Here is a 12,003-nt window from a genome sequence, read left to right as displayed (position 1 = left end):
GTAGTATTCCATTGTATGGATTTATCACATTTTGTTTACCCATTCACCAACTGAATATTTGTATTGTTTCCAATTTTTTTTTGCTATTGTAAATCATGCTGTTATGAACTATTTATTTATTATTATTATTATTTTTTGAGACAGAGTCTCCCCCTGTTGCCCAGGCTGGAGTGCAGTGGCGCGATCTTGGCTCACTGCAACCTCTGCCTCCGGGGTTCAAGCGATTCTCCTGCCTCAGCCTCCCAAATAGCTGGGATTACAGGCATGTGCCATCATGCCTGGCTAATTTTTGTATTTTTAGTAGAGACGGGGTTTCACCATGTTAGCCAAGATGGTCTCAATCTCCTGAACTTGTGATCCGCCCTCCTTGGCCTCCCAAAGTGCTGGGATTACAGGTGTGAGCCACTGCGCCCGGCAGTGCGTATACATTTTTTTAAAAAGCCAAATAGTTTTTCAAAGTGGCTGCATCAACTTGCATTTCCACCAGCAATGTAAAAGCGTTCCTGTTTCCTTCAGTTTTACCTGCCTTCTTTTCAGAATCATCACCCCCCTCCACAAATCTGACACAGGTAGAAGGCAGATTTCCAAAACATAATAATCTTCATACAGCTGGGTAATCTACCCACATGAGTCACCCCACCCTGTCTCCCAATCAAAGGGTTCCAGACTTTTAATTTTTATTTATTTATATATTTATTTATTTTTTTGAGACACAGTCTTGCTGTGTCGCCCAGGCTGGAGTGCAGTGGAGCGATCTCGGCTCACCGCAAGCTCCACCTCCCGGTTCATGCCATTCTCCTGCCTCAGCCTCCCCAGTAGCTGGGACTACAGGCGCCCGCCACCATGCCTGGCTAATTTTTTGTATTTTTAGTAGAGACGGGGTTTCACTGTGTTAGCCAGGATGGTCTTGATCTCCTGACCTCATGACCTGCCCAACTTGGCCTCCCAAAGTGCTGGGATTACAGGCGTGAGCCACTGTGCCCAGCCTTTATTTTTATTTTTTTAAATTTTATTATTTTTTGAGATGGAATCTCACTCCGTCGCTCAGGGTGGAGTGCAGTGGTGTGATCTCAGCTCACTGCAACTTCCACCTCCCAGGTTCAAGCAATTCTCCTGCCTCAGCCTCCTGAGTAGCTGGGATTACAGGCACCTGCCATCATGATTCAATATACACATTTTGGTCAATTATATACTAATTTGTGGCTAGGCACTGTGACTCATGCCTGTAATCCCAGCTCTTTGGGAGGCTGAAGTGGAAGGATTGCTTGAGCCCACGAGTTTGAGACCAGCCTGGGCAACACATCGAGACCCCATCCCTACAAATAAAAAAAAAAAAAAATTAGCTGGGCATGATGGCCTGTGTCTGTGGTGCCAGCTACTTGAGAGGCGAGAGGATCACTTGAGCTCAGCAGTTGGTTACAGTGAGCTATGAATGTGCCACTGTACTCCAGCCTTGGTGGCAGAGCAGAGCAAGACCCTGTCTCTAAAATAGACAGGGTATGTGTGTGTGTGTGTTTGTACTAATTTCCATGTCAATCTGCTGTCCTTCCAAAGGGCCTTCTACTTCCCATAGGACCTAGTCATTGACAGTATGACATGGAATCTTACTTCCTTTTTTTTTTTTTTTTTTTTTTTTGAGACGGTGTCTCACTCTGTCGCCCAGACTGGAAGGCAGTGGCGTGATCTCGGCTCATTGCAACCTCTGCCTCCTGGGTTCAAGCAATTTTCCTGCCTCAGCCTGTAGCTGGGATTACAGGCACCCGCCATCATGCTCGAATAATTTTTGTATTTTTGTAGAGATGGGGTTTCACCATGTTGGGCAGGCTGGTCTTGAAATCCTGACCTCAGGTGATCCTCCTGCCCTGGCCTCCCAAAGTGCTGGGATTACAGGAGTGAGTCACCTCACCCGGCTGGAATCTTATAGCTTTTAAAGAAACTTTAGGGAGCCATCCAAGTCTTTTAGTTTATGTGGTAAATCTGAGGCCTGGGGTAGGGAAGTGACAATATCACCTTTATGTGCTAGTCAGGGACACAGAGGGTTAGTTCGCTTCCTGGAAGAAACTTTGCTGGAAAGAGAGGGGGTGTTGGAATGGAGGGAAAAGAGGGAAGTGTTGCAGAGAGGAAGGGGGCTGCTATGTGGTAAAATCCTGAATGCCAGAACAGGACATCATTCTGTAGGAAAGGAAGGCTTTTGGGTAGGATGTGAAATTACCCAATCAGTATTCTAGTAGGTTAATATGAGAGGGGCAAGATTTGAGTCAGGAGGCCAGCTGGGAGGCCGGTGAATAGTCTTGGTGTGAAGTAAGGAGGGAGGCCCTGGATTTGGTGGTGTTGGCAGAGAGAACAAGGGAGGGGAGGATCACCCAGCTATGCTAAATTCGTGGATAACTGGAGTCTGCGAACCTGGGAAATGGTCTCAGTAACAGCAATAAGGAGGTTGGGATAGAAGTGCAGGTCTGCTGACCCTGTATGTGCCCTCCATGGCCCTGGGGCAAAGAGCCCACCAGCAGGGCAGAGTGCTTCTGCTCACTCACTGTTCCATTCCAAGACAGGACTGACTGCGCACGAGTGTGTGACCCTGGGCAAATGACTTGACTCTGAACCACAGTTTCCTCATCTGTAAAATGGGGGTAATAACGAGGGTTCAGGAGACTTAGCTTAGGGGATACTTTTAAGGGACTTAGACCTGAGCCTGGTACATGGCAAGCAGTCAGTTCACACCAGCCTTGGTTCCTCTCAGTCCTGTAATTTATCTCTGTCCTTGCATAAAACCTCCGTCGGGGTGTGTCCAGCTAAAAGCAGCACTCCCCTCAGACACTGCTTCAAGCTGGACACTCCATGTTTGAAGTTTTATATAAGGTGAGACAGAAATTATCTTTTGGAGTTCGTGGTAACTTTTTAAAAATTAATTAATTAATTTATTTATTTTAAGGCAGAGTCCCGCTCTGTCGCCCAGGCTGGAGTGCAGTGGCGTGATCTCAGCTTACTGCAACCTCCGTCTCCCGGGTTCAAGCAATTCTCCTGCCTCAGCCTCCCAAGTAGCTGGAATTACAGGCACATATCACCATGCCTGGCTAATTTTTTTGTATTTTTAGTAGAAACAGGGTTTCACCATGTTGGCCAGGCTGGTCTCGAACTCCTGACCTCAGATGATCTGCCTGACTCGGCCTCCCAAAGTGCTGGGTTTACAGGTGTGAGCCACCGTGCACGGCCGTGTGGTAATGTTTTAAATGTGCTAGTTGAGTTTCTTAAAATAATTAGCATTTTAAAACAATGCCATGTCCACACAATTGTCCTAATCTTAAATCAGTCATATCTGAAAAACTATTTTGCTACAATGTCTAGTGCAGTTTTCGAGTGCCACTCATGTGGCCTTGGGGTAATCTCAGATAGGACTCTGGGATTGTCCTGGGAAAAGGAGAGCTGCAACTCCCACCTCCTCTTTGACTAGAACTGCTCCCCTTTAAACTGTCTTTTATATTGGGTTACTAAAGAAGATGAATATAATTTTAATGGAAGAAAAGCTTCCATTAAAAAAAAAACTCCTATAACAGAAACTTAATAAATATGCCAGATTGGGCCAGATGTGGTGATTTACACCGTAATCCCAGCTACTCAGGAGGCTGAGGCAGGAGAATTGCTTGAACCTGGGAGGCGGAGGTTGCAGTGAGCTGAGATTGCGCCACTGCATTCCAACCTGGGTGACAGAGCAAGACACCGTCTCACAAAAAAAAAAAAAAAAAAAAAAAAAGAAAAAAGAAAAAGAAAAAACAAGCTAATAATATGCCAGATTGATACTAACAATCAAATGACAGACCTTCAAAAGATGAAAATCAGTTTTGTGTAAAACATCAAACTCTTTGAATGGCTAGACAAATTTATGAAACAGTTTCTGAAGGCTAAAGAAGGGGAAGATTTCAGAAGATATAAATACCATACCTTTTCAAAAGGGAAATACTGTTATTTTGCATTTTTCTAACTGGTATTGGTACCTATACAAATATTCCAGAATTCTCTTTATAGTTGGGAAAAATGCAAATCCAATCTTGGGATGCATTTTATGCTTACTCCTATCTGTTTAGTAAGCAAAGTATTTCACAAAAGAACCACATTCCATGAAAAGTATGTTTGTTCTGGCTTAAATACAATCATTTCCTCCGTAAAGTCTGATTCAGATAAAGCATCTTAGGAAATTCAAAAGCATTTAGTTTGTAGACAACTGAATTTCATACTACTTTCTGAATTCCATAAAAGTGCTTTCAAAATTAATTCAACCATGTTAGACTATGCTTTTAAACTCAAATATGTTATTATTTAGTGGATTTTACTGCCCAGTAGATGTCAAATTCAGTTATTTCCTGCATTTAAAAAAATTTATTTATCTTTCTTTTCTTTATTTTGAGACAGTCTCACTCTGTTGCCCAGGCTGGAGTGCAGCAGTAGTGCGATCTTGGCTCACTGCAACCTCTGCCTCCTGGGTTACCCAGGCTGGAGTGCAGCAGTAGCACGATCTTGGCTCACTGCAACCTCTGCCTCCTGGGTTTAAGCAAATTTTGTCTCTCAGCTTCATGAGTAGCTGGGATTACAGGTGTACGCCACAACACCCAGCTAATTTTTTGTATTTTTGGTAGAGACAGGGTTTCACCATGTTGGCTAGTGATATGGTTTGGCTTTGTCCTCACCCAGATCTCATCTTTAATCGTAACTGTCACAATTCCCACGTGTTGTGGGAGGAACCAGGTCGGAGGTGATTGAATTATGGGGGCAGGTCTTTCTTGCACTGTTCTCATGATAATGAATGAATCTCATGAGATCTGATGGTTTTAAAAACGCGATTTTCCCTGCACAAGCTCTCTTTTTGCCTGCCACCATCCATGTAAGACGTGACTTGTCCCTCCTTGCCTTCTGCTGTGATTGTGAGGCCTCTCCAGCCATCTGGAACTGTTAAGTCCATAAAACCTCTTTCCTTTGTAAATTGCCCAGTCTTGGGTATGTCTTTATCAGCAGCATGAAAATGAACTAATACAGTAAATTGGTACCAGTAGAATGGGGCACTGCTGAAAGGATACCTGAAAATGTGGAAGTGACTTTGGCACTGGGTAACAGGCAGAGGTTGGAACAGTTTGAAGGGCTCAGAAGACAGGAAAATGTAGGAAATTTTGGAACTCCCTAGAGACTTGTTGAATGGCTTTGACCAAAATGCTGATAATGATATGGACAATGAAATCCAGGCTGAGGTGGTCTCAGATGGAGATTAGGAACTTTTTGGGACTGGAGCAAAGGTGACTCTTGTTATGTTTTAGCAAAGAGACTGGCGGCATTTTGCCCCTGCCCTAGAGATTTGTGGAACTTTGAACAAGACAGATGACTTAGGGTATCTGGCAGAAGAAATTTCTAAGCAGCAAAGCAAAGGTGACTTGGGTGCTGTTAAAGGAATTCAGTTTTAAAAGGGAAACAGAGCATAAAAGTTTGGAAAATTTGCAGCCTGACAATGGAATAGAAAAGAGAATCCTGTTTTCTGAGGACAAATTCAAGCCAGCTGCAGAAATTTGCATAAGTAACAAGGAGCCAAATGTTAATCACCAAGACAATGGGGAAAATGTCTCCAGGGCATGTCAGAGACCTTTGGGGCAGCCCCTCCCATCACAGGCCCAGAGGTTTTGAAGGAAAAAAATGGTTTCATGGGCTGGGTCCAGGGTCCCTCTGCTGTGTGCAGTCTAGGGACTAGATGCCATGTCCCAGCTGGGCTGCTACTTCAGAGGGTGGAAGCCCCGAGCCTCGGCAGCTTCCACATGATGTTGAGCCTGCATGTGCACGGAAGTCAAGAATTGCGGCTTGGGAACCTCCGCCTAGATTTCAGAGGATGTACGGAAATGCCTGGATGCCCAGGCAGAAGTTTGCTGCAGGGGTGGGGCCCTCATGGAGAACCTCTGCTAGGACAGTATGGAAGGAAAATGTGGGGTCAGAGCCCCCACACAGTCCCTACTGGGGCACTGCCTAGTGGAGCTGTGAGAAGAGGGCCACCATCCTTCAACCCCCAGAATGGTGGCACCATGTGCCTGGAAAAGCTGCAGACACTCAACGCCAGCCCATGAAAGCAGCCAGAAGGGGGGCTACACCCTGCAAGCCCACAGGGGTGGAGCTGCCCAAGGCCATGGGAGACTACTTGCACCTGTTTGACCTGGAGTCAAAGGTCATTTTGGACCTTTAAGATTTGACTGCCCCACTGGATTTCAGACTTGCATAGGCCCTGTAGCCCCTTTGTTTTAGGCAATTTCTCCCATTTGGAATGGCTGTATTTATCCAATACCCGTACCCTCATTGTATCTAGGAAGTAACTAGCTTACTTTTTATTTCACAGACTCATAAGCAGAAGGGACTTCCCTTGTATCAGATGAGACTTTGGACTGTGGACTTTTGAGTTAATGCTGAAATCAGTTAAGACTTTGGGGGACTGTTGAGAAGGCATAATTGGTTTTGAAATGTGAGGACATGAAATTTGGGAGGGGCCAGGTGGAATGATATGGTTTGGCTGTGTCCCCACCCAAATCTTATCATGAATTGTAACTCCTAAAATTCTCAGACGTCATTGGGGGAACCCAGTGGGAGGTGACTGAATTATGGGGGTGGGTCTTTTTTTTTTTGAGACAGAGCTCTATTGCCCAGGCTGGAGTGCAGTGGCATGATCTTGGCTCACTGCAACCTGTGCCTCCCAGGTTCAAGCAATTTTCATATGTCAGCCTCCTGAGTAGCTGGGATTACAGGCTCACACCAAGGCTAATTTTTGCATTTTTAGTAGAGACAGGGTTTCACCATGTTGGCAAGGCTGGTCTTGAACTCCTGACCTCGTGATCTGCCCACCTCGGCCTCCCAAAGTGCTGAGATTACAGGCTTGAGCCACTGTGCCCAGCCAATTTTGTATTTTTAGTAGAGATGAGGTTTTGCCATGTTGGCCAAATTGGTCTTGAACTCCTGACCTCAGATGATCCACCCACCTTGGCCTCCCAAAGTGCTGAAATTACAGGTGTGAGCCACTGTGCCCGGCCTTATTTCTTTTTTAATAGAGATGAGGTCTTGCCATCTTGCCCAGGCTGGTCTCAAACTCCTGGGCTCGAGTGATCCTCCTGCATAGGCCTCCATTTTAATTAGACTTTTTGTACACACACACACACACACACACACACACACACACACACACACACACACACACTTATTTACAAAAGCTTTGGTTCTAAATGTGGGCTTCGAATATATTTTCATTTTCTAAATTATGTCAATAGGGAGGAGGAGAGTATGGAGTTAAGAATCGAGATTTTAGGACTGGGCTCTCCAGATTCTGGTCCCAGCTCAGCCATTTCCTAGTTCCATCTCTGACTTTCCATGGGTGACTTCGCTTCTCTGTGCCTACTTTTCCTTATCTGTAAGAACTGTCCTTCTCTCACTGGGCTATGAAGATTATGGAGTTAATATAATGTAAAGCACTTAGAATAGCACCTGGTATACAGTAAGTAAGTACTCAATAAATGTTAGCTATTATTAGCTATTCTTGGTTTTCCAGTGCCATCAGGGGATGCTTCAAATTTGGTTTAATTAAATAGTAAGGTTGATAAAAGGTTGCTAATGGAGACAATAGATTGGTGCTCATCACACAATTAGAATATAATTGAAGACATTCAATTTAAAGACCCTGCTGGTGTCAGTCCATAGACTCTCAGGGGTCACAGGACATTAGGGAGCATCTTGTTGATTAGAGACATTAGAGAGCATCTTGTTGAACACCTTCACTTTATGGCTGAAGACACCAACATCCAGAGGGATGAAGTCACTTGCAGTGAGCCATCTAGAAAAACAGAGAGCAGCTGGAATGTGGTTACTGTTGATGGTACTTTAGGCTCTTGGAGGGCTGCAGCAAAGTATTCATTATAGGCATCAATCATCACTGCAATGCACTGATTAGCCAGTCACTGGAGCATTCTATTCCATTCAGAATGACAATAAAAGCATTTATATGTTTGGAACTGTCAATATACAATGTAAATACAAGAAAGTAAACTGACTTTGCTTTATAACCGAATGCTATTATTTACTATACTCATAGAAAATGCCTCGCAATAGGGGTGTTTTTATATGTTTCAATTTCAAATATCACTTGAAAGACATTCTTTTTTTTTTTTTTTTTGAGATAGAGTCTTGCTCTGTCGCCCAGGCTGGAGTGCAGTGGTGCGATCTCGGCTCACTGCAACCTCCGCCTCCTGGGTTCAAGTGATTCTCCTGCCTCAGCCTCCTGAGTAGCTAGGATTACAGGTGCGCACCACCACACCTGGCTAATTTTTGGATTTTTGGTAGAGACGGAGTTTCACCATGTTGCCCCGGCTGGTCTTGAACTCCTGACCTCAAGTGATCTGCCCACGTCGGCTTCCCAAAGTGCTGGGATTACAGGCATGAGCCACTGCACCTGGCTGAAAGACATTCTTTAGTCAAAACTATTATAAAAATCAGTCTGATGTCCTTGAAATGGAAAAGCCTGCACCTCTGGATCAATCCATACATCAGGAGGCATGCAGGGAGGACACTGCAGATGATCAAAGTTTTATTTAACATTATAGAACACTTAAAAATAAACAATATGATTGCATTTCTGTTGTGTAACTTTGAAAAATGTTTTCAAGCACACATAAAAGCAACAAGTTTTACCCCCAACAAGTATGCTATGCAGCCAGTCCCTAACTGCTGGGGTCAGCACTGCTCTCAACAGACGGCTGGGGTAGGAGGTAGGCTGCTGGTGTCCCTGCAGGCAGGTGGCTTTTCCTACTCAGAATGACGATGTCTTTTCTTGTTATGGTTCTCAATTGCCCTTCTAAGTGCTTCATCCTGGATAAGATCTGACTTTCTTATATCCGTGTGGCTACAGCCAATTTGAGGGCAACTGTGAGAAAGAAAGAACATCAAGTCAGTCCCCTTTACTGCCTTAAGCAGAAACTTCTTTTATACTCAAGTGTTTAAGTAAGGCATTTTACTGAAAAAGGAAAAGTGTCAAAATCAGGACCAAGCTGTGCTCATTCATTTATTCACTGAGTCCCTACCTGAGCCAGGCCCTGTCTGGGTGCTGGGAACACAAGCGATACGTGAGTAGTGCCTGCCTTATCATGAGCTAACTTTCTTTTTTTCTTCTGAGACGGAGTCTGGAGTGCAGTGGCACGATCTTGGCTCACTGCAACCTCCGCCTCCTGGGTTCACACCATTCTCCTGCCTCAGCCTCCCGAGTAGCTGGGACTACAGGCACCCGCCACCACGCCTGGCTAATGTTTGGTATTTTTAATAGAGTCAGGGTTTCACTGTGTTAGCCAGGATGGTCTCGATCTCCTGACCTCGTGATCCACCCGCCTCGGCCTCCCAAAGTGCTGGGATTACAGGAGTGAACCACCGCGCCCAGCCTATGAGCTATCTTTCTAATGAGGAAGACAGGCAACCACTAGGGAACCAAATAAATGCTTGCTGCAAGTTCAGGTCACCTTATGGGCTATGAGGGCAACAAAGCAGGGTCAGGGAGAGAGAGTGCTGGGGCCACGGCTTCACTGGCTGGACTCAGGGCATGCCTCACCGAACACATCTTATCTTGGGCAGGACCCAGAATGAAGCGTGGGAACAAGTCTGCATGTGGTCTGGGCTGAGGCAGTAGCAAGTACAGTGCTGAGGACGTTCCAGCTTGGTGCCCTGGAGTGACAGCAAGCTCTATGTGGCTGCAGCGACCCAGGCAAGAGGGAGAGCAGTTGGAAGTGAGGTCAGTGCGCCAATGGGGCTTTGGAGTTTATTTAATTTAATTAATTAATTTATTTTGAGATGGAGTCTCACTCTTTCACCCAGGCTGGGGTGCAGTGGAGTGATCTCAGCTCACTGCAACTTCCGCCTCCTGGGTTCAAGCAATTCTCCTGCATCAGCCTCCTGAGTAGCTGGGATTACAGGCGCCTGCCACCATGCCTGGCTAATTTTGTGTATTTTTAGTAGAGATGGGGTTTCACCATGTTGGCCAGGCTGGTCTCGAACTCCTGACCTCAAGTGATCCACCTGCCTCGGCCTCCCAAAGTGCTGGGATTACAGGCATGAGCCACCGTGCCTGGACTTGGATTTTATTTTAAATATGAAGACAAAACACTGGAAGGTTTTGAGATGGGTGAGGAGTGTGTTTGGTTTACATCTGGAAAATGTTACTGTGGCTGCTTATGGAGAACACAAAGCAGGGAGGTAAGAGAAGGGCAGGGAAAATAGCATAGGGGATCCTGCAGGGTGCAGGAGAGAGGTGAGGGCAGCTCGGCTGAGGGTGGTATGGCGATCAGCTTCAGGACATGCTTGACCATAGAACCTATAGGACTTGCCGATGGAGCGGCTGTGGAGCATAAGCGAAAGGGAAGAAGCGAGCTTCATCTGGGTAGATCAGTGACTGGTAGTCACCTTCATCACAGTGGGAAATGATGGGGCAAAACAGGCTGCAGCACAGAACCACAGTCCTGGTTGGTATCTGTTTCCTCTGGAATGGACGCCCAGTAGCCCTCCCAGAAGAGAGACTGAGTGGGCCACTGGGACTCAGTGGAAAGGCTGCAGCTAAAGACATCAGTGTGAGTCACCCAGAAAGGGGTGGAAACAAGCCACGGCTCTGCTTCGATGTGGTCTTCTCTGAGGGCAGTGGGCTGGATGAAATCACCTATTTCTTCTCAAAGAATCTGGTTCTCAAAGTGAACCAAATTTTGGTAGATTAGAGGCCCAATGTTTGGAGTCAAGCTAACCTAGGTCTGAATTTTCTCTCTACCACCTACTTGCTAGTTATGAGACCACAGGCAATTCACAATAACCTTCTTGAGCCTCCCTTGCCTCTGAGTTAAAATGGGGAGAGAACCCTTATTTCCCAAGGTGACAGTCAATACTGTTAATTCCCTCCCAGATCCCCTGTGCTCAATAATGTTAACTCCCTTCCAGATCCCCTGTGACTATCATGTGTTCCCTCATCATCATTCTTCCAAGAAGTTTTAAAGTTCTGGATCTATTTCTATCTTGCATATATCCCACACAGGCATGCACCCATTCATGCATTAATTGACTTCTAGGGATCAGCCCTATGCTAGGTTCTAAGCATGCAACTGTGAAATACAAATACATGGTTCCTGCCCACACAGAGCTCTGGCCCAGTGATCTGAGACAGCTCTCCATAAAGCACAGGATATTAAGACCAAAAACAACAAATGTGCAAACCACAGTAAAGATGCAAACCAGAAGGAAAGAAAGTTGGTCATGGGAGCTACAATTTGTCTAGTGGTAGGAAGCCCAACAGTCCAACATGAACGAAAGTATTTCTTGGCCCTGATCTGTGGATCAAGGAGTTTTTACATTAGAGGGGTATTAATCAATGAAATATAATATGCTTAATACAGTATTTATTTTTAAAATATTAAAATATGGCCAGGCGTGGTGGCTCACACCTGTAATTTCAGCACTTTGGGAGGCCAAGGCGGGTGGATCACATGAGGTCAGGAGTTTGAGACCAGCCTGGCCAACATGGCGAAACCTCATCTTTACTAAAAATACAAAAATTAGCCAGGCGTGGTGGCGCATGCCTGTAATCCCAGCTACTCGTGAGGCTGAGGCAGGAGAATCGCTTGAACCCAGGAGGTGAGGGTTGCAGTGAGCCGAGATTGCACCATTGCACTCCAGCCTGGGCAACAGAGCAAGACTCTGTCTCAAAACAAAACAAACAAAAAAAAGTGCCCTACATACTCAGGTACATGATGTGTGAAATCATAATTACAGAAAGGCAATTATATGAAAGAGGATCAGGGTGATTTGGCCCAGGTATGCATCATTTTGATGATTTGGCTTTGCATTAGGGCAAGGCTGGAGAAATGTTTTACACTACTTTAAAAATCTGTATTTTTTTCCCAGCCTGTCCCCCTACGCTGTGAAGTCTCAAAGCGAATTCTCCTTCCTTTCTTCCTTCCTTCCTGCCTTCCTTCC

General features: G+C 45.5%; 1 protein-coding gene across 6 annotated transcripts in view; it reads right to left on the bottom strand.

Moving 5' to 3' along the window:
- Positions 1-8,573: 8,573 nt before the first annotated feature.
- NSMCE2 (NSE2 (MMS21) homolog, SMC5-SMC6 complex SUMO ligase) overlaps positions 8,574-12,003 on the bottom strand; it is a 274,220-nt gene continuing 270,790 nt past the window's right edge. For all 6 annotated transcript variants that reach the window (XM_034966578.3, XM_014345998.3, XM_008973918.5 and 3 more), the window contains one exon: positions 8,574-8,926. In XM_034966578.3, coding sequence (XP_034822469.1) covers positions 8,809-8,926 — 118 coding nt within the window. In that variant the 3' untranslated portion in view covers positions 8,574-8,808. The remainder of the gene's footprint in view (positions 8,927-12,003) is intronic.

Source organism: Pan paniscus, chromosome 7, assembly GCF_029289425.2.
Source record: "Pan paniscus chromosome 7, NHGRI_mPanPan1-v2.0_pri, whole genome shotgun sequence".
Classification (NCBI taxonomy): Eukaryota; Metazoa; Chordata; class Mammalia; order Primates; family Hominidae; genus Pan; species Pan paniscus.
This window is presented reverse-complemented; position numbering and strand designations above follow the sequence as displayed.